Consider the following 26,041-nt stretch of genomic DNA (forward strand, 5'->3'; position numbering starts at 1 on the left):
TCTGTTTAGAATCTTCTCTCTGTTACCCTGCTGTTACCCAATTCATTGCATTTACTTTGTAATTACCCCATTTTTACCAGTTGGATACCATGTAACTTCTCTCTGTTACCCTGTTATTACCCAGAAAGTACGCAGTAATAACGTATGGTAACTGTAGGCAAACCTTAAAGTAAAGCGTCACCTTTTTTTTGACATGCTTAGTTTTTTCACAAGTCTGGTGCCGGATTGAAGCATCTGGCAGGCCCATACACTACAGGCCTAAGCCCTACAGCAGTCAACTGCAAAGTAACGAAGTATCTATTGCATTTATGCCTCCCTGTAGTTAGCTGTGATAACAATGATGATGAGTTGATAAATTATTCAAAGCTTTCCTTAGTTGAAGATCTTAATACAATGCAATGTCACATGTTTGTGTACAGGGGTGTCGTTCAGGGGGCTAAAGTGTGACTGAGTCACTAGGGCCCCATGTAGGGGCCCGATACACAGTCCAATTTATGTCGATATTTGGCAGGGGGGAGGAGGGGGGGCCCATTTGAGCTGGTTGTAAATAGGGCCCACAATTTGCTGCTATGCCCCTGTGTGTGTATATTATAATTTGATAGGCTAATCATTTTGCACAACATTTTACATTTAAAGTCACCAAGACTGAAAGGTACCTTTAGAACATGTGTTTATTTATTTATGTATTTTATGTACATTTAAATAAGGGCATACTTAACATTTTACAAAAATACCTCATTTTAAATTACATGAGTCACAGACTTTTCAACAATCCTTAAACGGAGAAAGAAAAATACCACTTCCACAAAGCAAGACATAGTTCTGTGCCACGGAAGAATTTGAGTTATGGTGAAATTTGCATCAGAGATTTCAGAAACTGCATTCATGTTGAATTATTTTGACTGGCAGATAAGATTTGTAGCTTAACGTCTGGTGGTGAAATCATCAGTAGCTGTCGTTTCTATGGTAATAGTAGGTGACTCTGGCGAGGAGTTTGTGAATTCACTGCTTGCATCGGCACGACTGGAGGTGAAATTATCAGTAGCTGCTGTTTCCATGGTAATAGTTGGTGACTCTGGCGAGGAGGTTGTGAACTCACTGCTTGCATCGGCCTCAGTTGTAGTTTCTTTGGCCTTGGCTGAAAGACATAATGAAAAGATGAATGACCATTACAGAATACAAAAAACACACTGTACTACAGAAACAGGTTATTTTACAATGTCACATGTGTCACACAATATCACGCAACATTGTAAGTACTAAGTGACAAGGAGGCATTTAAGTGACAGCACTCTGCCAATAGGGAGAAACACGAACACAACACCGTAAATTGGACTAGTGTATTTGAAATCTTGGCCAAGCATCGTCTTTGCTATATGAAAGTAAAACAATAAAAAGCTCAGTACCTTGTGCTTTGAGTAGTGACTCCATGTAACGCTTGGTAAAATTACTCTGGGGATTCAGACATGCTTTGGATCCATCCTCCAACTTGACACTGAAAACATATTAGAGATACGAAAGATCAGACAGACAGTCCTGTAGCTTCACTGTGGCATGCAGGCCATATGCAGGTCATTGTCAGTATGTGCACACAGAGTAACACTTTGTAACGGTAGTTTTGCAGGTCAGTGATTTACCTCCTATAATGTTATACGTAATGCTTTTTTCAAGGAGTAATGTGGTATTCTGTGGTGTACAGTATTATACCTACAAGAAGTATCTGGTTTTTTTCATTTTTTTGTACCTAAAACGGTATGACATCATATTGTACTTTAGAAGGTAGGCCTACATATAGTATACATCCTGCAAAAAGGCACTGCTGGTGCGACAAGCCTTGGTATACACAGCAGCAGTACTCCCATGTCCCTGTGTATGATAATAAGACTTACATGATTTCTAAGTTGGGGCACGAGGGTGAGGCAGGTATAGCTTCCACCTTCTGGATGCGGTTGGGCCGAACAGCATTCCTGAGTGGACCCTGGCACCGGCATCTTCGAGAAATACGTTGTCCTGGAAACATCAAGATCAAAGACACTGTAGGTTTGGGCCTCAAGACTTCCCCTGAGGTGAGCAACACTGTTACTACTAACCCCAGGCCTTCAAGTGCTCAGTGATTTGACTCTAGGAAACTGAAGTTAATTTCCCTCAAATACTACTTTTTAAACAGGACCAATTTTCTAAGGAGGGGGAAAACCACATGGTGTCCCCATACAAAGGCATTCTTGAAAAAATCGAGACAATTACTTTGTCATTAAATGAAAAAGAATGGTTAGAGGCTTAAATATTGAGTAACTCTATGCCCAAACACAGCCTACCTTTCACAAGTCCAAAGAGGAGGACGGCCAGGAGGGCGAGGAGAACTGCTGACTTCATGACTGAGATGAGGAGCTGAGACGGCGGCTGCGGCTGTTGTTGCTCTGAGAGTGGAGGTGTTGGAACTGATGCAAAACTGACAAACGTGCCCGGTATATATTCAGTCCTCCCAACCACAGGCTTTCAACTTTCAACGCCGATTTCCACAACCACTTCTTCTTTTTATTTTTTTTTTATTTAAATTCCGTATCCACGGGAAGAGCTGCTTTCACTTTCACATGTCCTTGTTTTGATTCCTCTTGTCTGCCTTTTCCGTTTTCTTGGAAATGCACCCTCTGACTGCAAGTTGGTGCCATTTGAATGCTATGTGAATCTGAGCGTGTGAAAATAATTGTCACAAACACCCGTTGTTCACATTCTCTGTGGCGCAGTCAGATAGGCCTACCACACACATCCAATTCCTTTTTGGCTGGGTGCAGGGTCAATGCATAAAGTTCATGTCGGAGTCAGACAAGGAAGAACTGCACACACACCGATGAGCATTCTGGTAACAGCTAATTTGGGGCATGTCTTACTGGGTTAACCAGCCGTACATACTGACAAGAGATATACATGTACTTTTTCAGAAAAAGTAAAGGGACTGCTGGAAAAACGGTGAAACTGACCGTAGTCTGACCTACTGTACTGACAGAGGCGCCTCTAAAAATGTTGCCACCCATGAAAGATTCAAATTTTGGGCCTCCAAAATAACAAATGTTGTTATCAGTATCCTTCAAGGGGCCCTGTCAGTGCTGTTGGGCCCTTAGAATCTGTAACACCTTTTCCCCGCTGGCGGCACCCATTGTGTACTGACCTGGAAGGCAGCTACTTCTTTTCTATGGGTTGGAGATGGCAGCCTTATAGGACATGTGTGTAAAGTGAAACTCCTTCAAATATTCAGGAACACTTTCAGATACTCCTAATTGTGTGGTTTTATAAAGATTATCTTGAAGGATCTTTTCCAGTGCAGCACAACACTGTGCCAAATGCACTTCCGTGAAAACGCAAACATGAAAGATAGTCACACAATGCTGACATGATAAATTGTTAAGACTCTTTATATCTGGCATTTCAGCCTAGGAAGTGAAAGCAGAGATGGGAAACCCTTAGACTTAGAGAGGACATTAAATGTTCCGTCATCTGTTTGGCCTAGGTGTCAGAGTTCCATGTCGTATTTGATATGGACAGGGCCAGATTAACGCAAAGGCTAGACATGGCGTCAGCCACAGGGGCCCCTACTTGGCCAAATGAAAAATAAAACATGTATTGCAGCAATGCTGTGTTGATATCTTGTGAATACCGCTCTCCACTATTGGAAAATATCCATTCCAAGCTCATAATTATGATGCAGTCTTCATAGTTTTGTTGGAGAATTTTCCTTCCAAGAGGATCTACAAAAACCTGTTAGCCAAGAGGCCACTGGTCATCTGAACTCTAGCCATGAGTGTGGGTGCTCTACTATACTGGAGCACACTTCTTTTGCAAAGTACCCAGGTGAAAAAGTGGTTCAATTTAGTACAATAAAAGCACGACTGAAGTGTACTTAGCATGTTAAAAGCGCACTCACACTTTTTGTGCTAAGAAAAAGTATGTTTACAATATGCTTATTTAAAGTGTACTTAAAATTAGATGTAATTAAGTTGCTCTCAAAGAAAGTACACTTTGCGAACCATACATAAAGTGCACTTAGAAGATGTTTGGCTAAAGTGTATTTAGAGGAATATACTAATAGTGTTCTAATAGTGAACTTACTAAAAGTGTATTTTTTAATAACATATTGCAATTGCACTTTTTTTAAGTGCACTTTGATTATACTTCACCCAAGTGACTTCGAAGTGTGATTTTCTATAGTGCGCTTTAAAGTAAATCACTTTAACATATTGGAAGTATACTTTTTCTAAGTGCACCATGATTGTGCTTCATCCAAATATATTCAAAGTGTGCTTACACAAAGTGCATTTACCCATCATGCATCATCATGCATGTACCATCATGCAATGCACTTCTTGGAGCTAAATTTCTCAAACAGAAATCCATTAACCTCTAAGGAATATCCTTGGTTTGCATGAAAATATTACTCATTGTTATATTCTGCATTCATTGTAGGAGTTTTAACATTTTAAAGTGGTACACAAAAAATGGCCATGTTCCCACCGTCATTATGATGGTCACGTATATGTTCTGGTATATATAGACTCACACTTCCCATGATGTCATGGTGAGAGGTGAGTTGGAACTAGTTGTTCAAACAAAGAATCAAGGGTCACCATTTGTGATCAATTCAAATGATCAACTACAGGAAGGTGGAACAAGAATGAAATAAAGTGAAATGTGTATCTGAAATCTCTGTAACAATGCAATGATTGTAAATGTCAGTCGTGCTAGGCATGCATACTGTATCACTACTGTGACATGTGGCTGTCTGTAATGTACAAGCTCAGAGAACCAGCATGGATTGTAGTATTACATTTATATTATTCGTTGTATTTGGGAGTGTACTGTAAATATACTTCAAGCATACCTGTAATATATTTAAAATAATTAATATGATATACTTTTTACATACTTAAAATGTTCCAATGTAGTCCAAAGAAGCATGAAGTTAATATACTTTTATTGTACTTCTAGTAACAATAAAATGTTATAGAAGTGTACTCAAGCACACTTAATGCCATACGAATGCATGAAAAGCGTGTTTGGAGCATACTTTCAAAAGTATGCTTGTAGTGCACTTAAAGTTGTCCAAAAGCGGTGCCAATTTAGCATCCTCAGTGTGCTGCAAGTGTGCTGAAGTACTGCTTTAGTAGTGCTTCAGCGCACTAATAGTGCAATGAAGCGCACTTTAAATCGCCGAAAATAGTACACTTTGTACTAAGTACGGTCAAAAAAAGTACACTTTAAGTATATGGGTTTTTCACCTGGGTAGGTCAAGTAGCTAAGAACAGGTGTGTTCAAACTAAGTAATGAGCTGTTTATGAATGAAAGGAGGAGGAAGTGGAGGTGTTGAAGTGGAGTGCATCTGGCACATATACATGGTGGGAAGTGGGAACAGATTTGAGGCCTACCTTGATCATGTAGATTTTTTTTCAATGCTGAAGACGCTGTTGGAGCTTCACGCTAAGCGGGCTGCTTGCAACGGGCATCTGTGTTGCATCTGTGTTTTTGTGTAGGGTGTGTGTGTGTGTGTGGGGGGGGGGGTGAAGTCTGTGAGAAATGGAGACTGTGTGTGTGTGTGTGTGTGTGTGTGTGTGTGTGTGTGTGTGTGCGTGTGCGTGTGCGTGTGCGTGTGCGTGTGCGTGTGTGTGTGTGTGTGTGTGTGTGCGTGTGCGTGTGCGTGTGCGTGTGTGTGTGCGTGTGTGTGTGCGTGTGCGTGTGCGTGTGCGTGTGTGTGTGTGTGCTGTGTGTGTCGGGAGGTGTTTGTCTGTGTCTCTTCTGTTTTGGGTTCGTTTTGTTTGCAGTCTTGCATGGGCTTGCTTGCTTACTTGCTTGGCTTACTTGTCCTTTTGTTTGTTTGTATTTGTTGTATTTTGTTTTCTTTTGCCTACTACCTCTGCACTCAGCTGACTGGTAACTGGGCCAACTCCCCTCCTCTTAGCGGTTTCCCCTTCGTTTCATTATACATGTTTTGCTGTGTTCCTTTCAATTTCAGTTTTTTATTTTCTATGTGAATTATGTTTTGATTACTGGGGATTTCCCCATAATTTTGCACGTGTTTGATGTAATCGAATGCAATGATGTGTTGATGCAATGAACCTTTTCTTTTCCTTTTCTTCAGTTTGAGTTAAGTTACGGGTGATAACTCCCTTGAGGTTAGGGCTGCCAGTAAAGCACAAAACAACTATTCAGGACATAGCTTTTGTGTTTTCAATACAATGAGGAATTGGAAAGGAGCTTGCAGAAGACTGAAAATAAGAGATAACCTAGTATATCTAAGAGAGATGGCACATGATCCTGACTTTCCACCAAATAAAATGGATCAAATTTTGAATCACTGGGCTGCTAAAGGCCTCATAACATATGCACATTTTTTTGACCAACAAGTAGTTGAATCATATGAAAATATTACCTTTAAGTTTAATTTGGATAAAAAATATTTCTTTAAGTACCTACAAATAAGAAGTTATATTAAGGAGCACCCACCAGACGAAATGGAAAATGAATTGATACAATATTTGAGGGAAAACAGATTTACAGAAAAAAATAAGCTTTCAAAAATATACAATTTAGCACAAAAACTTACATGTGTTAAATCTGAAGTAAAACATAAATGGCAAGAAGAATTAAATATCGACATTACAATGGAAGACTGGATGGATTCAATAAAAAGAAACATTAGAATTACACACTCAAAATACCGGAACGAATTTGCATGGAAACTGCAGCACAGATTTTTCATTACACCAGACAGATGTAAGGGAATGCAAACCATGGTCACATATTTTTCATGTGCCCAGTACTGAAAGGATTTTGGGAGGGATTTGAAAGAGCGGTAAAATACGTATGTGGAATTAAACAAGTTTTGACTGTAGATAACTTATTAGGCATAAATCTTCCAAGAGAAATCACTACAACGAATCACAAGTTATTCAATATTATACGTATTGCCGCAATAAAACAAATAACAAAAGCATGGAAACAAACAAAACCACCAGACCTGGACAAATGGCATAACACAATAGAAAATATTTTAAATATGGAAAAACTTACCTTAAACTCCAGAAATCAACTACATAAATGGTACAAACTATACCCAAACACTATAATAAACAAAATAGTAAGATACTTTAGGGAAACTGATTGATAAAAATATAAGACAAAAAGAGCATCTACCTAAAACCGCGCACACACACACAGGCACGCACGCGCACACACACGCACACACACGCACACACACGCACACACTTCCCTCTACCTATGGTCTTTTTTTTTTTTTTTTTTCCCCTTTCTTTCCTCCTAGCACCTAATTCCCCCCTACACACAGGCATATTTGTTAATGCACTTGTCACCATTTATGTTATCACTTTATATACACAAAAAAGAAAATGTCTGCAAGTTGAACCCACGAATGATCAGATGAAAATGTTGACTTGAATAAACTTGCAATAAAGTATTAAAAAAAGAGGTTAGGGCTTCCAGCCTGGTTATCCACTGGAGCCTGTTACAGGTGCTGAACTGGTCCAATTCCCTTGTACAATATTCGCGGGCCCACTGAATGTTTATCTGTTCCGGTTGTGGTGAATGTTTTCAAAATTGACAAACTTTGATAAAGACGAAAAAAATATTTGTCTACCAACTGTACCTCCCTGCATGTGATGAGACCTGTTCCTCAGACTGCCATACAGTACCTGCTGAGTCTGAGGTTATTCTTGGTTATACCAAGGTCTAATGATAATGGGGAAGATTCTGTTTAGGTTTCACCAGGGTTGCTCTTGGCCAGGGCCGTAACGAGACATTTTCAAATACAGAGGTCAAATACTGTGTGCTGTACTGCATACTGTATACATAGAATGCTCCAAGCTCTTCAGTCAAACTCTTAAGTTTGTTTCTTCCCTGGCTTGAGGAATAAGTGTCACAGGGGTCAAGTAATTTGTTTTAGCTAATTTTGGGTTAACAATTGCCCGTGACCAGGCAACACCATTGATGGACAAGAATGTGGCAGGCAGAGGAATGATCACAGACACAAGGATATGGTTTCACATTTATTCACCATAAATACAACAATATTAAAACCGTTGAAAGTCCAAGTCCAAAGTCCACACTAGCCTACCCCTTCCCATGAGTCTCAATGTCCTTTGATCAGTCCCATAGCCTACCACCAGCCGGTAGGAATGATCTTCTGCAGCCACTTCTCCCAACCACAGGAACCCGTCTTCAGCCATCATACTTCAACCAGGAGTTTGCAGGCTCTCAGTCACAGTCGGTAGTTCGGATAGCCAGTGTCAGGTACACTCGGGGCCAGCAGCAGGTACAGCAGCGTAGACACAGGGCATGCAGCGAGCAGGAGCACAGGCGGTCAGCTGAGGAACATCACCGCCATGGTGAAACTGCAGTCCAACCAGTGGGAGGGCAGCAAGCGTAGCGAGCGAACCCAGTTCAGTCACACCGGACCTGCAACAATGAAAGGAACTCGGCAGCGAGGGGGGTCCAAGCAGCACAGCCAAACATGAAATTAGTGCAATGGGCTCGTAGCCACTTACTTCGGCCGGGCACAGACAGAGTCCATGGCCTGGAGTCGTGGTGAGCGCCTAACCTCCATAACAGCAGCCAGGGTCCTGGACAGGCTTCTCCGTAGCCTCTTCATGGGCGCAGACAAAGTCAATCAACCCGCAATGTCCAGTCTTCGTCCATCCACTGCCGCTGTGGCTTCCCCCTCTGCTGAGCTCGGTCAACCTGCCTGCTCCCGCTCTGCAACTCTGTGTCTGGCATCTCCCGTCATCACCTGTCTTGGCATTTAAATAGAGGTGCAGTAACACAACACACCTGTACCACACTAATTGGCCTACTCACCAGATTGGTGGAAAGTTAATTGGTCCATTGTCCCTCATTATCAGATTGACACTAGGAAGCACAGGGAGTTAACTAAAGCACACAAAGTGAGAATCAATGCAAAATCAAAACACAGCAACATAAAAAGAAGTGGATTAACACAACACAGCAAAATAAATCAAATGCAAAATAACACACGTGACATAAGGGTGCCGTATAAAGACTGAATTAATAATTGTTGATCATATATCGATGTTAATCATAGATAAATGTTACATTTCTGAAAAAAAAAATACTGAGGACATGACCTCTGTGTCCTCAAGGGTAGTTACGACTATGCTCTTGGCCCTATCACATCTGTTTGGATATTTCGATCCCGTTCACATGGCGTGGATTTAAGAAATCAGTTAGAACTCCATTCACGGTATGTCCAATACACTGAAAGAAAAAAGTTGTTGGATCTACATGATTTAGAGTCGTACATAAATCCCACGCAAATCTTATATGTAAACCTGACAGTATTTTTATAGGCATCATGAATGCCTTATTTTCAGGCAGCATCTACACATAGAATTCTGGCTAATATTACATGATAAAATCATGTTGAACCAACACTTTACTTTGATGGAGTGCAGTGGCATTGTATTCATGTTGAGTGGTTTATATTACATGATAAAATCATGTTGAACCAACACTTTACTTTGATGGAGTGCAGTGGCACTGTAATCATGTTGTGTGGTTTATATTACATGCTAAAATCATGTTGAACCAACACTTAATTTTGATGGAACAGTGACATTTCAGTACTTTTATAATATTGTGTTATTTGAAGAAATCATGTTACAACACATTTCCAGGTAATACAAAGGCATTACCTGCTTGGCAAAAATGCATGCATAACTTAATGCTTAGTGATTTTTGGAAATAAGCTCATCTTACACATCCCCTTGAGTAAACTGACTGAGTTGTACCTTTTATCGCTTTAAACTAATTTTAGGACATTACCTCTGTGCACAAAGTAAAGGAATCAATGTCCAATGGTATTCAGCAACAAGACTACATTTACAAATATATGTACTGCAAATTTCCTTTTATTTAAACAAATGATTCATGACATCGGATATACCTTTAGTGCAGGTCAGACACATGAGTAGAACAGACTGAATTCACAGATCATAATCACAATCCATTTTACGCATTACATTAAATAGAGGCAACACATTCACAATTTGCTCTTTGAAATGAATCTGAAGACCGCAATATGCAGTGTCTTGCATAACTACACACTACGCAAAATTTTCAGTGACAATTCGGGCAGATACTGTAACCTCTAGCACCATTATCATTTTCTGGGGTAACTTAAAAATACAGCATATCATTTCAGTCGCCCATTCACAAATTATATCTTTTCATGAATGTTTCCTTAGTAATAAACTAATATTTACTGATCTGATCAAAGTACAGTAAGTTTTGCCGCCAAAGAGGTCCATTACAACAAATCCAAAATGGTGAACAGCCACCTTCCCACCTTGTATGAATTGTAATATTCCCAGTCATTATGAATACTTGGAAATGGATAAAAACTGATGAGTGGCTAGCATCCATTCTGAAAATGTAAGAAAAGAAAAGAAAAGAAAAGCCCAAACAGTCACTAAAGCCAGAGCCACACAGTCAAGATCTCCAAGAAGCAGGCCAAGTTACTAGATGGTAAAGGTCACACTAAAGTAAAGTGTGTGTGAGGCCTCACTACAGACTTCTTTCAAACACAGATTTTTCTGGGCAAGATAATTCCAAAACAAAAAGCCTCACTACAGCCAGAGCCACAGGCAAGATCACCAAGAACTTCCAACACCTTCTCACACAATGTGAACGTCCATATTGTCCATCGTCATAGAGCTTTATCCCCATGGCCGTTTGCTGAGCTGCACCTGAGCTGCAGTGAAATCCTAGGTAAAAAAAAAGTGGGGGGGGGGAGAGAGAGAGAGAGAGAGAGAGAGAGAGAGAAATGTTACAGGTCGACATAGGTGAAAGAAACGTTTCTCTAAAATAACCCTGTCCAGTTAGGATGAAACAGTGTGACAAAATTTACCTGCACTTCACAAGCATAGTCCGATATTTAAAACTCAGTTCTCCTAGTCAGACTAAGGCAATAATTTGAATATGTATATGCATGTAAACAAACTACCGGTAGGTAACGCGCGTGTTTGTGTGTGTTGAGAAGGGCTGGGGATTGAAATGCCAAGTCATACCAGGTATAAATGCATTGATGAAAACTCACAAGTTCACCTCAAGGACAGGAAGTGGGGCACCTTTACTTACCACTGACTGCAGTTTTCTTGCGGTTTGCCCTCCCCTCTTCTGGAAGATTTTCACCAGGTCATCACAGTGAAGGTCCAGCTGGGAAAGAAACTTTAACTGCAGTGGCATAGTGGTAACGCGTCAACTCTGCATGGATCTGAAATGACAAAAAAAAAAAAAAGCCCAGAAGACAACATGTTAAAGGTGCACTGTGTAATATTTTGGTTTATTTCCAGAATTCATGCTGCCCATTCACAAATGTTACCTTTTTCATGAATACTTGCCACCACATTTTTCATGAATACTTGCCACCACCATATTCTAAGTATTCATTATGACTGGGAAAATTGCGCTTTTCATACATGAAAAGGGGGATCTGCGCCATTTTGAATTTCAGCTGCAAAACTTACTGTAGGCTAAACTAATAAATATTGGTTTGTAATTTAGTAAATATTCATGAAAAGATCAAATTTGGCAACATGCAGCACTATTTCAATGAGCAGCATAGTTGCAGTACCCATTCTGGCCACATCCTACACAGGAAACACTTAATATCATAATGTCATGGGTATCATACAATTCACAAGTCAGTACTTCCTACTGAGTAGAAACATTACCTCTCCAATATCCAACATTTCTGGCCAGCAGGACCTGAAGTCGGTGGCCATGGGCATGTCGCTGATGATCTCCTGCTGGTGCAACACAAATGTCTGTCAAACAACATGATCTTGATAAGCAAAACACATTCATTACTTAATCATTTTCCTATCAATGCAAAATGAGGTGTTCAGGTTGATAACATTCTTTGTTTCCACATGCCCCCAGCCCACCCCCCAGTCAGATGAAGGGAGAAATATGACATTAACATCACATTATGACATTACCAAACTACTGGTAGGCGTGCGTGCGTGCGTGCGTGCGTGCGTGCGTGCGTGCGTGCGTGCGTGCGTGCGTGTTGAGAAGAGCTGGGGATCGAAATGCCAAGTCATACCAGGTATAAATGCATTGATGAAAACTCACAAGTTCACCTCAAGGACAGGAAGTGGGGCACCTTTACTTACCAATGACTGCAGTTTTCTTGCGGTTTGCTCTCCCCTCTTCTGGAAAATTTTCACCAGGTCATCGCAATGGCGGTCCAGCTGGGAAAGAAACTTTAACTGCAGTGGCAGTGGTGACGCGTCAATTCTGCATGGATCTGAAATGACAAAAAACAAAAAAACAAAAACAAAAACAGAAGACAGTATGTTTAAGGTGCACTGTGTAATATTTTAGTGGTTTATTTACAGAATTCATGCTGCCCATTCACAAATGTTACCTTTTTCATGAACTAACCACCACCGTATTCATTATGACTGGGATAATTGCACTTTTCATACATGAAAAGGGGGATCTGCTCTGTGGTCTGCCACTTTGAATTTCCCGATATAGACATTTTCAGCTGCAAAACGTACTGTACTTTGGCTAAACTAATAAATATTGGTTTATTATTTAGTAAATATTCATGAAAAGATCAAATTTGGCAAAATGCAGCACTATTTCAATTAGCAGCATAGTTGCAGTACCAATTCTGGCCACATTCTACACATGAAACACTTAATCATAATGTCATGGGTATCATACAATACACAAGCCAGTACTTCCTACTGAGTAGAAACATTACCTCTCCAATATCCAACATTTCTGGCCAGCAGGACTTGAAGTCGGTGGCCATGGGCATGTCGCTGATGATCTCCTGCTGGTGGAACACAAATGTCTGTCAAAAAACATGATCTTGATAAGCAAAACATATTCATTACTTAATCATTTTCCTATCAATGCAAAATGGAGTGTTCAGGTTGACAACATTCTTTGTTTCCACATGCCCTCAGCCCACCGCCCAGTCAGATGAATTGAGAAATATGACATTAACATCACATTGTGACATTACCAAACTACCGGTAGGCTTAGGCACGCGTGTGTTGAGAAGGGCTGGGGATTGAAACGCCAAGTCATACCAGGTATAAATGCATTGAAGAAAACTAACAAGTTCACCTCAAGGACAGGAAGTGGGGCACCTTTACTTACCACTGACTGCAGTTTTCTTGCGGTGTGCCCTCCCCTCTTCTGGAAGATTTTCACCAGGTCATCGCAGTGGAGGTCCAGCTGGGAAAGAAACTTTAACTGCAGTGGCATAGTGGTAACGAGTTAACTCTGCATGGATCTGAAATGACAAAAAAAGGCCCAGAAGACAGTATGTTAAGGAACACTTAATGTCATGGGTATCATACAATATACAAGCCAGTACTTCCTACTGAGTAAAAACATTACCTCTCCAATATCCAACATTTCTGGCCAGCAGGACTTGAAGTCGGTGGCCATGGGCATGTCGCTGATAATCTCCTGCTGGTGCAACAATGTCTGTCATAGAACATGATCTTGATAAGCAAAACATATTCATTACATAATTACAGTATTTTCCTATCAATGCAAAATGGAGTGTTCAGGTTGATAACATTCAGTGTTTTAACCCCCCACCCCCCCAACACACACACAGAACTGAAGTAGTACAGTTAAATAGTAAAGCAGGAGAGCCAGACTGCGTGGACCACTGCTGTCCCTTTAAGAGTCAAGAGGTTTTATGTTGTGGCAATCGCGTTCTACTAAGCAGTGACGGCAGTGCCACGAGACAGGATACAAGTACACGTTTAAAATAAGTTATATTGAAGCCTTTCATGTATGCCTGGCCCAATAAAACCTACTAAGACAACATGACTAATAACTGATTACGTGAATACTAGTGCTTACTTCCACCATTATGGAGAAATTATATGAGGGAGTAACTAAAACGGCAAGTTAGAGCTGATTACACGAAAGGGGGGTTGAACAGAAACTTAACAACTGCAGGAAGCCAGCGACTAAACAATAGGATAATATTACAAGCAATATGTTCTGGGGAAATCGCATAGCCTGCGAAGCGTGAAGGCACCATGTATCATTCCATCAGTGGTTTAAGTACAGTGCATTATTCAGTCATCTCTATCACCGTGATATCACGGAATGATACAGGGTGCCATAACGCCACGTACAAACATGTGCCCATTTCCCCGTAGATATTTACAGCTCCTACCTAAACCGTCTCTGTTAGAGGCACCATACTTTTGAGGTGCGCGTGCGTTACAATCATGGTTCTGCAGTTCAGACACATATTCACTTAGTTTGACCAGGAGTACATTATTTATAACGGTGGGTAAGATATTTTACCATGGTGGGAACCCTGTAGCTAGCCCAGTCGATAGCTAATGTAACCGTCTTCACCCACAGGAGAAGACGCGAGCTTCGCAGTTCTACCAGCCTTTTCTACACGGGTTCACGTCACACAGAGCTCCTCGAGGGTTTCGAGCCGTTCACTCGATCCTCGGCATGCAACCAGAGGAACCAACACGACTGTTTATGAAGTAATACTTCTCTGTCACAAAATACTACTACCCTCTATTAAAGTACCGATGTATTTCACTCTGAAGATTGAGAAGGAAAAACTAGGTATTCCACTTCGGTATTGATTAACTTAGACCACCACTGATTGCTAAACTAAAATAGTTTCGAAAATGTATTCACAGCCCTATCATCCACAAACATGGCAATTTCAATGTGGTGCGAATAACGACACGTTTATCACCAATGGAAGGATAATAAATATAAATAGTTGAATAAAAAACTTACTTTTGAATGGGGGTGGTGGACCTGCTACCAAGCAGCCAAGGGCGCGAAAGTCAAAAATGTCCGTTGATGTTGGTCTTCTTCGCATGGTCTCGTGTGAATGTCATTCATGGTTGCATTCATAACACTCTACTGCCACCAGCTTGTCAGGAGTAGCCTATTAGTAACGTTTTACATATCAAAATCATGTTCCAGTAACCTGATATAAATATGCACAACTCAAATACAAATGACACATTTCAATCCAACATGATTTAAATGTGTTTAGTGACGGTATATGAAAAAAACATGTTAGATCAATGTCCTTCTTTTGGGCATATCCAAAGACCCCCTTGGATCGTTTTTTTCAGTGTGGGCCCAAATGAATGCAGCAAAAAGTATCCATATACGTGTAAACAGGGTCTTAGTTATGTTTTATTACAACATTCCCAGGCTAGAGATGACCACAGCCAACTGGGACCTGTGCTCCATGATTATCCTATTTGCCCAAATCCATGCTGTTTCCAATGGGACCAGACCTCGAGTCTGGGAATCAGAGCCTTGACTCTGAAGAAACAGTAAACATTAGGCCTCGTCATTATGTTTGCACCACAATAAAAAAGTGGCATGTCTAACTAACATCTCAGCCTGGGAAGTGAATCTGGGAAACGTATAAAATAAATGTCCTGTCATCTGTTTGTTGTTGTGGAGTATTGACGTGGAGTGCATCTGACAAATGAACATGGTAAGAAAGCCATGATTAGTAGTGCTTTATTACAAACAAAGAACTTATATGAACTTCTCCATGAGTTTGACCGGTCTTGGCTAAAAATGCCCAATCTGATTCTTTGTCCAAGTCCAGCCCTGATGGGAACCTAGATTCCAGTCGGACCTGGGCCATGTCCCAACCCTACCTCTCCTCTCTCTCTCTCCCACTTGCTTCCTTGTCCAGTAAAGGCCCACACAAAAATACTTAAAAGAAGAAACTAGCTGTCTTCCTTTTACATTATTTGACCAAATTTCAGCTAGTTGCTTCAGGGCTGGACTGGGACTAAAAAGGGCCAGGCATTTTCAGCCATGAGCGATCTGCCAGGCAGCATTTTTAGTCATGTATTATGAGCTATTTTGACCACAAGAGCCACATGATTATATAAATCTGACCCAAGGAGATCAGGTGTTGCAGCAACAGGTTTGATACCACTGCATTGAGGGGAGGACCAGGACAAAATCATCAACAGTCCACCGGGTCAATGCACTGTATGCCTAATGGCCAATTCAGTCATGGTCCTCATGGACATTACAGTTTTTCTTGATCGCTTTAACACAATTTTTTTTAACTGACTCACACAAAGTCGTCATGATCACTATTTCAGCAAAGCAAAAGACACGTTGTGCATATGTGTTAACACATTCTTGTTGACTTGACATATTTCCCATTCATATAACACAGTTTTTGCTAAACAGTTAACCTATGTGCCATTTACAGTTTTTGCCTACTGCTTGCACACAATTTGCAAAATTTGGCTCATAGAGTCAAAACTCTACACACAAGCCAATAACTCTCAACACTTAGAGATAAACCTTGCACATATATGCCAACATGAAACCCTGCTATCAAAACCTAAACATTGCCATAAAAACTTAACAATCTTTTGTCAAAACCTCACTTTCATGTCAACAGACACACATTAGGACCAAATGAGAAAACAAAGTAGTTCAACATTAAAACAGTTGTCTGCTTTATACAAAACACAGCAGTCTTTCTTTTTGTAATGGCATGTCAAGAATAGCGTGAGCATTACAGCTGCGTGTTGAAATCGACAGGAATTCTCCTTTAATGCTGGTTGTTGATGCTGGGCGTCATCATCATGGTACAGGTTCCTATGGTTCCTATGGTTTCAGACTGTCACTTACTGGATCATTTGCTGATTACCTTGTCACCAATTGCTGGTCATTCAAGATTCTTTTAATTGGTCCCGAAGGAAATTTGTCTTGGACATACATTCAAGCAATGGACTGATTCATGTCAATAGACAAAGGTAGTTTACATTAAATCTAGTGTTCTACATCTGTTATTACACAGAGACATGCCTAAGAATCTGTTAGGTGATGGTGGTCATACACTACTCAAAAAAATGGAACACCAAAACCAAGCAATGGAACTTCACATCAATCATACTTTTATCAGCCTGTCCAGTTAGGAACCAACATTCAAAGCCAATTCATTTTGCCTACTGTTGTGCCAATTTAATAAGCAATGAGTAGATGTATATTAGAAGTAATCACCAAAAAAACGGCCCAAAATAGTAATTCTGCAGATGGTGTCCTCCATTTTTCATCCTTTCTGACCAATTTTTTTTGGTCACGTGGATTTTGTTACAGTCCCAACCCAGGAAGTACCATGAGGGCACTGAAGTGACTTGGGTAGTGCTGCTCAACTGATCTCACAGAAGTATGATTGTATGACGGGAGGAGTTACATTGCTTTGGTTTTGGTACTCCCTTTATTTTTTTGGAGCAGTGTATTTTTGAGAGGGTCTACATGGCAGTACTATATATTTGTGCAATTTTTATTTTTGTCAATCAAGGAAGAACATGATGTCATCTCGAGACGCACCCTGTCGCTGTGTGCCCTGCCGGTGTACCTGCGAGAAGATGGATCTGCCTTCTTTCAGACATTCAATGTAAGTACTGGTTACCATCCATAAATGTACAATAGGCCTACATCATCCAAAGCTGAGTTCATTTGTTTCCCCTTCCCTTTGGGTCAACGGTCTGGGTGACCTTGGTAGCTCTATCACTTCACTCATATTAATACAGTTTTTGCCTACTGCTTAAACACTATAGGCAGATGCTTAAACCAAAGTAGCATATCTTTAAGTTGTTGGTGCATAACTTAAACACTTATTGCTTGACTTTAAACAAAAGTCAAGCAATACACTTTCATACCAGTTTAGCAAGGCACTTGCTCCTTTACGCAACACACAGACTCCAGCTGACTACACACAATTTCATACACAAGACACTTTGTTCAAAAGTAAAATCTCAGAGTATCATTGTGAAAACACATCTATTAAAAAACAAAACACACTGATGTATGACAAGATTTAGACACAGACAATAAAACACATGCTTTCAAAATGTAACACTATTCTGCCATTTTACAAAGTTGCATGCTTTATATTACATTGCATTTGTTTTATTTTGCATTTATTTGTTTTACTTTGATTGTTTGTATGCTAAACAATGCGAATAGCACAATGGTACTAAAGTTTAGAATATGGATATGGCATTGACTGACTCACGTACTGTAAAACCTAGCCTGATACATGCCGCCAAGAGTAGCCTTTTGTCTTCATCATCACATGTTAGGTAATGTGAACATGATAGTTTGTAGAAATAGTGTCATTTTCAGAACACAACCAAGCAAGCACTTGAGCAAACTGACTGGACATGATATAATATTGATGATGTCATGTAGATGTCAGCTGCATAGTGTGTCTGTGGAAATGTATTGTATTTCGTGAATACCTCATACCTCATAACCAAACAAAGTAGCCTATATTGACTATGATTGTCAGTACAGCATGTTGACGTAACCCCATATTTATATCATATTTAGATGTTTGAAATTTGTGAATATAACCAATACACAAAAAAGGAACATAAGCTCACCTACACACTGTTGTATTTAGAGTGATGTACTGTTTGAGATATATTTTGCCTCGGTTTAATGTCCTGTACTGTAAGGTGCAGTTTTGTAATGTACAGTATTGAATTTTGGGGTCTTGTGAAAATGTACATTCTGTGAGACTGAATAGACTGCTCCAAAAAGAAAGACAGCTGTGTTTTGTATAAAACAGACAACTGTTTTAAAGTTGATCTAATTTGTTTTCTCATTTGGTGCTTTTGTGTGTCTTTTGACATGAAAGTGAGGTTTTGACAAAAGACTGTAAGGTTTTTATGGCAATGTTTATGCTTTTATAGCAGAGCTTCATGTTGCCATATATGTGAAGGGTTTATCTCCAAGTGTTGAGAGTAATTGGCTTGTGTGTAGAGTTTTGACTCTATGAGCCAAATTTTGCTAATTGTGTGCAAGCAGTCGGCAAAAACTGTAATATAACATGGTTTGCACATTTTCATTTGCGTAACAATGTTCATCTCTGCCCATCCCTCAGCTCCCACACAATCTCCATCCTTGTCACTGCTTATCTTGATTATTGTAACTAGCAAATCCCTCCATAAGCTCCATAATGCTCATTATCCAACATAGGACTGTCTCTTCAGCCTGATCTCTCAGAATTCTGTGGAATGGACACGGATTTGGGACACGAAATCCGTGTCAGTTTCACAGATTTTGCCAAAAAGATTTTGGAATTGTTTTCCGTGATTGACTCACGGAAGTGCTTTCTATATTCCCACAGCACTGTGTTAAGTCTATCATTAGAAAATAGATACCAAATTATAATAATAAAAGAATGCTAGAGCAATTTAAGTTGTGCCCTGACCAAAACAATCCCTTACCTTAACTTGTCAGTAAAGACATGTTTTTGAGAAAGCCCATCAACCAACTCTGGAAAAGGTATATAAAATTCATGTAATCAACGAAAGAATACTAGCTATGCCCAGACCAAAACAATCCCTAACCCTAACCTGTCAGTAAGAAAAGTTTTTTGAGAAAAAAAATATTGGAAATTAGAAATCCTGAGAAAACACAAGACTGTGGAAACATAGAGCTGTGGGAATATAGAGAAAGCACTTCCGTGTGTCCATCACGGAAAACAATTCCGTGTCTAGGGGCACGGAATTTTGGCAAAATCCATTCCACGGAATTCTGAGATCATGTTGGTCTCTTGGTAAACATATCCAGATTGTCAAATGACTATCTTCCTAGTGTAGCCAACAGGTAATTATGTTGATTGTGTTTTGCAGGAGGAGGAGGAGCCTGATTACCATGATGTCCCTCTTGCTCTTGGCATAACTGGCGCAGACCCCTTCAGCTGCAAGAAGTTTACAGTCGTCATTGAAGGCAATGCTGTTTTTAACGAGGTCCCCACAATTCCAGATGCATTCATGTTGTTGTTTGGGCTGACTTATGTGTTCAATTTGGAATACCCTAAGAGCCTCTTGAACACATTCACAATGATCCAGAAAATGTTTGTTTGTCTGGATGATGGCAAACCACTCAAACCCTGCCTAATGACTTTGAAAGAAGATTTGCTACTGCAGTAGTGCGTGTTTGTAACATTTGCGCGCGCGCGCGCGCACACACACACACACACACACACACACACACACACACACACACACACACACACACACACACACACACACACACACACACACACACGCTCATGTCACACAGCACCCTCTAGATTTGCTACTGCAGTAGTGCGCTTTAGTAGCATTTGCACACACTCTCTCTCACACACACACACACACGTATGCTCATGTCACACGACGCCCTTTAGATTGGCTACTGCAGTAGTGCACGTTAGTAGCATTTGCACACTCTCTCTCACACACAAACACACACACACACACACACACGCGGGCGCGCATATGCTCATGTCACACGGAACCCTCTAGATTTGCTACTGCAGTAGTGCGCGTTAGTAGCATTGCGCGCGCACACACATGCGCTCATGTCACATGGCACCCTCTACACAGCGGCTGAAATATAGCTGAAGCGGCGGAACAGGGACCTGTTACCTGCCAGTTGTACTGTACAGTATTCGAATGCCATACTTACCAGAATGCTTCAACTTTTTTTCTCTCTCTATAGTACAATACACATATACACCTGCACGCACACACACGTGCCCAAATTCAGCTTATTACTCTTGGGACAATGCACGCACGCGCACACACACACACACACACACACACACACACACACACACACACACACACACACACACACACACACACACACACACACACACACACACTCTTCAGCTTATTCCCCGCATTTAGGACCTCAGGGCCATTACTTAAACAGACAAACACTCACACATAAGTTAGGCTTATTCCCCGCATACATGACCACACGCGGGCTCACCCACACGCAAACAAACATGCGCAGTTGGATGTATGTCTTTTTCTAGCTGTGTTGATTTGGAGGCGAATAACTATAGTAAATGCGTGCATGCACACACACACACACACACACACACACACACACGTGCACACACTTGCATACATATGCAAGGGGATTTCTTGAGCCAGTACTGTAGACACCAACACAGATGGACGACTCGCACTGCCTGATATTGCCAAGGTATACATAGGACAGAAAAAGGACAGCCAAATGGTTTACAGAACATCAAGGGTAGCATTGGGATGCATCTCTGGACAATAAGATGCATGAAACATGATTGCTGGTAAGGCTTAAAGAAAGATGGGACACTCAGATGACAAGCAGACACCTAGACACTCACACACACCTAAGTCCATCTTATTCCCCGCATTCATGACCACACACTCAAGCACACAAGTGCGTGCACACACACACACACACACACACACTTCTCCATAGTGTCAAGGTGGTCGTTGGATTTATGTCTATTTTCTATAGTTATTTGCCTCTTAACCAAACTGCTATTAATAAACACTAGCACAAAAACATGCCCACGCACGCAAGGGGTTTGCTAGTCCCAGTACCTCTTGATGTAGACACAAACAAACGTGCAACGCATACACACGCACACAAAAGAGCTTCTGTCTGTATTTGATTGTTCACTCACATAGTTAAAATGTGAAATGTTATTAAAAAAAGAAATGTCTTTGTCTGGTTGACATAGTTACAGCAGTGTTAGCCTAATGGCATACCAGAATGCTTTTTTGTTTTTGTTATTTTGTCTTTCGTTAGCAAAGAGTCTCTTTAACACATTCACAATGATTGTTCACATAGTTAAAATGTGAAATGCGATCTAAAAATCCAGAAAATGTTTACAGCAGTGTTAACTGTGCGGTAGCCTAATGGCATACCAGAATGCTTTTTTGCATTATTTATGCATTCACAATGATCGTTTGTCTGGAGAATGACAAACCACTCAAACCGTGCCTATAATGACTTTTTTTTTGTGTGTGTGGAAGATTTGATACTGGAGTAGTGTGCATTTGTAGCATTCTCTCTCTCTCTCTGTCTCTGTCTCTGTGTCTGTGTCTCTGTGTGTCTCTCTCTCTCTCTCTGTGTCTCTCTCTCTCTCTGTGTCTCTGTGTCTCTCTCTCTCTCTGTCTCTCTCTCTCTGTGTCTCTCTGTCTCTCTCTCTCTCTGTGTCTCTCTGTCTCTCTCTCTCTCTGTCTCTCTGTCTCTCTCTCTCTCTCTCTCTCTCTCTCTCTCTCTCTCTCTCACACTTGTAATGTTCTGTGTACTTTCCAGAAAAAATAAATGTTATTCATTGTAAATGATTTTATGCATTATTGTTGTCTGTAAATGGTATAGCATAGCGTGTTTATGTACTCACACTTTTAAAGTTCACTTTAAGTAAAAATTACAGTTCATGTACTCAAAACTTATTAGGTAATCAGTTACCTCAAAACATTTGAGTTGAGTACATAGTTCGTTTACTCACATTTTTAAAGCTAACTTTACTTAAAGAATGCAGTTCATGTACTCACAGTTTTAAAGCTAACTTTACTTAAAGGATTCAGTTATTGTACTCACAGTTTTAGAGCTAACTTTACTTAAAGAATACAGTTCATGTACTCAGACTTTTAAGGTTAGCATTACTTAAAGAATACAGTTCATGTACTCAGACTTTTAAGGTTAACATTACTTAAAGAATACAGTTCATGCACTCACAATTTTAAAGTAAAGTTTAATTAAAAGATACAGTTGATGTACTCAAAACTTATTAGGTAATCAGTTACCTCAAAACTTTTGAGTTCTACTAACTTATCAGGTTTTACAGTGTATGATATAAATATGTGGTTGACATCAACATACTGTAATGAAAAACATAGTCAATATACTTTGTTTGTTTGGGTATGAGGTATTCTTACAGTAATGAAGTACAATACATTTCCAGACACAATGTGCAGCTGACATCTACATGACGTCATCAAAATTATATCATGCTCAGTCAGTTTGCTCAAGTGCTTGCTTGGTTGTGTTCTGAGAATTAAACTATTACGTGTATTTCTACAAACTATCATGTTCATACCTGTGATGATGAAGACAACAGGCTACTCCTGGCATCAGGCTAGGTTTTACAGTAGGCTACGTGAGTCAGTCAATGCCATACTCCATATTCTACTCTTTAGTAACATTGTGCTATTTTTTTTTTTTGAGTGTAGGAAGGTGTGAATTTAGCAAAGAAGCAATCAAAGTAAAACAAATTAATGCAAAATAAGTGCAATGTAATATAAAGAATGCAACTTTGTAACTGGCAGAATAGTGGTTAATTTTGAAAGCATGTGTTTTATTGTCGGTGCCTAAATCTTGTCATACATCCAGTGTGTTTTGTTTTTTAACAGATGTGGTTTCCCAATTATATGATGAGTGTTCATTTTTTAATGGAGTGTCTTATGAAGGAAAAAGTGTGCAGTGACATGAGCAAGTGTGTAGCATAAAGCAAAATGTGTGTTGCTGAATTGCTGCTACAGTGTTAAGCAGAACTTTTGTTTAAGGTACGGACCCACTGTGTTTAAGTTATGTTACCAACAACTTAACAATATGCTATTTTGGTCTAAGCATCAGCCTATAGTGTTCAAGCAGTAGGCAAATACTGTAAGTAGTGCACATTTCATTGTTTAAGCTCTGATAACCATACAGAAAAATCTACTCCTGACTTTTAGAAACTACCGTCAGTTGTGTGAACACACCAGAGCACCTATTTGACACTCCTTCTCAAAAATCTTAATTTAGCAATCAGTCTTTATACACAGTGTCTTCTTGTTTGTTCTTGGCATGGAGTTCTTTTGCAAATTTGTTGTAAGTGCATTCTCGTACTGCAACATCATATTTTACTTCACATATTTTCTGTAATACCGTTATCAGCCATTAGTACATTTTCGATTACAGTTGTAAAAAAAAGACAACAAACAAACAAACAAAAACAAAACAAAAACTACATCTACTACATTTTCAATCCAATTCTTTGCAATAAGACATTATTGTTACACGGACCCACTACCTAGCCTACTGACAATTTTACATGAGAAAAGACACACAACTCAAATCTTTATGCAAAGCATTTACTGGGCTAGCTATCTCTCAGTCAGTAGATCCTGATCAAGTAGAGTCAGTGGCTAAGTAAAAGAAACAACAATGGAACTGGCTTGAAAGTTATGTAATTGAAAACAGTGTTAAATAATGGCAAATTGTGTCAACATGATAGCCGTGTTTTGGATTTTTACGACCATTGTGTAATGACTGACTGGGAGTGTTTATACACTGCCATGCATTGTGTATTGGACTGAAGACAGAGTTTGTTTTTATTGCACGTGTTAAATATTTTGGAAACGTATAGCCTTTTGCAAACAAAGATGTTGTGTTTGGAGAATCGGTTTAACTGGTTAGCCCGTTGCGTGAACTGGTATGAAAATGTGCTTTTTGGAGTGACAACTGTGTCAAAGCAATCAAGAAAAACTGTAATGCATATAGCCTACTGTTTTGTCTTACAGTCCATCCTTTCACAATCCTTTTTTTTATTTTGGCCTTGGCCAGGTCTGTAACAACATGTACTGTATAATCGAAGACATTCTGCAGAGTCCACCACAATACCATTGAGCTAAAGGGCAGGTCAATAGCTCAGTGCTACCACATCTATATGATGCTTCAGGAGGTTTACTATAAAATTCTGTCAAACTCTGCTAGTTGGCATCCATTACACTCACCCCTATAAACCTCACTCCCATCCGGCCCAGGATTGTACTAACATGTCGTAATTGATCATCCTGTGCAGTCTGCCACGCAGGGTTTGAACAAGCAACCCTCCAGTCAGCTCCAGTTCATGGTACACATTCACAGGTACAACGCCACTGAGATAAAGGTCTAGGTCAAGGGAGGTTGCATTGTTACGTTGTTTACATTGTTAGCCAGGCGACGCCATCCTATGTACTCCACCTAAAGAATTTGGCTCCGCACCTAGTCTGGCAAAAGCCTCCCAGCAGGGCTGGACTGGCCATCTGGCGTACCGGGCAAATCCCGGTGGGCCCGAGACGCTCGAGGGCCAGAAATAATAATAATAAAATATATATTTTCTTTTCTTGTCTTCGACGGTAAAAAAAAAGACACATCGGAGCCCATTGGATGCTTCTCTCGATGCACATTGTGCTAGTCCAATGAAATGCTTTGGTTCTCGAAGGCCCGCCCCTCCCTTCAGACTCTCTTTTGATAAAACTCATCTTCACCTCAAATGTAGTTGACTGGCTATGCTGTTAAAACTAGACGACAGAGAGGACGCAAAATGGAGAAAGAAAAGAGTGGCTATGACAAGCGCAAGAAAAAGAGAAAGCAGAAACTTAGAGGAAGCAACAAAATGTGCTAAAATCACTGACTTATTTAAAACTAACAGCATAGCCTAAGCTCGCGCTCATGTTTCGGCCCGGAGATGGGGAACCACTGCCAGACAGCTCGATCTCAGGTTGGGACAGACAGTGGGGTTGTGGCCGCGAGTGCACAGGTGCAGAATGAAGAGGATTTGTAGGAGATGGTCTGTTACTGATTGGTTATGGTAACTACACTATATTCACACATTTGCTTTGTTATTTGTATGCTTTTGCAAAGCTATATCGTAATAGTCATGCTAATAAAGCACAATATAGTTTTCAATTTAAATTCGAAACTCCAATGAATTTAAATGGCAGAAGATCAGACCATATCCCACCCTCCACGGAGACGGATACCTCTTGGCTTTCGCCAGACTGTTTGACGGAGTCTTGACAGAGTCAACAGTCGCCTTCGCCCAGGCTACAACATTGTACCATGTATACAATCACTTACGAACAAATCTAATTTAGGACTATTGTTACTGTGTGTGTGTGTGTGTGTGTGTGTGTGTGTGTGTGTGTGTGTGTGTGTCTGTGTGTGTGTGTCTGTGTCTGTGTGTGTGTGTGTACAGTACTGTATGTGTACTGCCTTGTATTTGAAAGCACTTAGACCCTTAGTGCTTCGTGCATCTTCATTACACTCCGTGAGCTCGCACGGGGATGAATATCCATCTGCGTGAGAACCAGGTTAGCGACATTGTGGTATAAATACAAATTTGATTGAGTTTCATTTG

At 40.3% G+C, this 26,041-nt stretch overlaps 1 protein-coding gene and 2 long non-coding RNA genes across 5 annotated transcripts; all 3 read right to left on the reverse strand.

Moving 5' to 3' along the window:
- Nucleotides 1–675: 675 nt before the first annotated feature.
- Nucleotides 676–2,494, reverse strand: LOC134445475 (C-X-C motif chemokine 11-1-like). Its single transcript, XM_063194541.1, has 4 exons — nucleotides 2,316–2,494; nucleotides 1,890–2,010; nucleotides 1,407–1,495; nucleotides 676–1,138 (listed from the first exon to the last, which is right to left on the reverse strand). The coding sequence occupies exons 1-4, from the start codon at nucleotides 2,371–2,373 to the stop codon at nucleotides 924–926; spliced, it is 483 nt and encodes a 160-aa protein (XP_063050611.1). The 5' UTR covers nucleotides 2,374–2,494; the 3' UTR covers nucleotides 676–923.
- A 7,417-nt stretch (nucleotides 2,495–9,911) lies between these two features.
- LOC134445476 (uncharacterized) lies at nucleotides 9,912–12,312 on the reverse strand. 3 transcript variants are annotated; one of them, XR_010034272.1, is made up of 4 exons: nucleotides 12,198–12,312; nucleotides 11,754–11,825; nucleotides 11,158–11,293; nucleotides 9,912–10,784 (listed from the first exon to the last, which is right to left on the reverse strand). It is a non-coding gene; the product is annotated as an uncharacterized LOC134445476 (long non-coding RNA). The 3 variants fall into 3 exon arrangements; XR_010034273.1 differs by having other exon boundaries at nucleotides 11,754–11,828; XR_010034274.1 differs by having other exon boundaries at nucleotides 11,754–11,846.
- A 187-nt stretch (nucleotides 12,313–12,499) lies between these two features.
- LOC134445477 (uncharacterized) lies at nucleotides 12,500–15,169 on the reverse strand. Its single transcript, XR_010034275.1, has 3 exons — nucleotides 14,836–15,169; nucleotides 13,444–13,533; nucleotides 12,500–13,336 (listed from the first exon to the last, which is right to left on the reverse strand). It is a non-coding gene; the product is annotated as an uncharacterized LOC134445477 (long non-coding RNA).
- Nucleotides 15,170–26,041: the final 10,872 nt, after the last annotated feature.

Source organism: Engraulis encrasicolus, chromosome 3 (assembly GCF_034702125.1).
Source record: "Engraulis encrasicolus isolate BLACKSEA-1 chromosome 3, IST_EnEncr_1.0, whole genome shotgun sequence".
NCBI lineage: Eukaryota > Metazoa > Chordata > Actinopteri > Clupeiformes > Engraulidae > Engraulis > Engraulis encrasicolus.

What these genes read in the sequence shown, in the direction of transcription:
- LOC134445475 (XM_063194541.1), bottom strand. Translation starts at nt 2,373, where the DNA reads ATGAAGTCAGCAGTTCTCCTCGCCCTCCTGGCCGTCCTCCTCTTTGGA. An exon ending in CCTCTTTGGACTTGTGAAAG is followed by an intron (nt 2,011 to 2,315) that starts GTAGGCTGTGTT and finishes TGATGTTTCCAG; the next exon opens with GACAACGTATTTCTCGAAGA. An exon ending in GTCACTACTCAAAGCACAAG is followed by an intron (nt 1,139 to 1,406) that starts GTACTGAGCTTT and finishes TATGTCTTTCAG; the next exon opens with CCAAGGCCAAAGAAACTACA.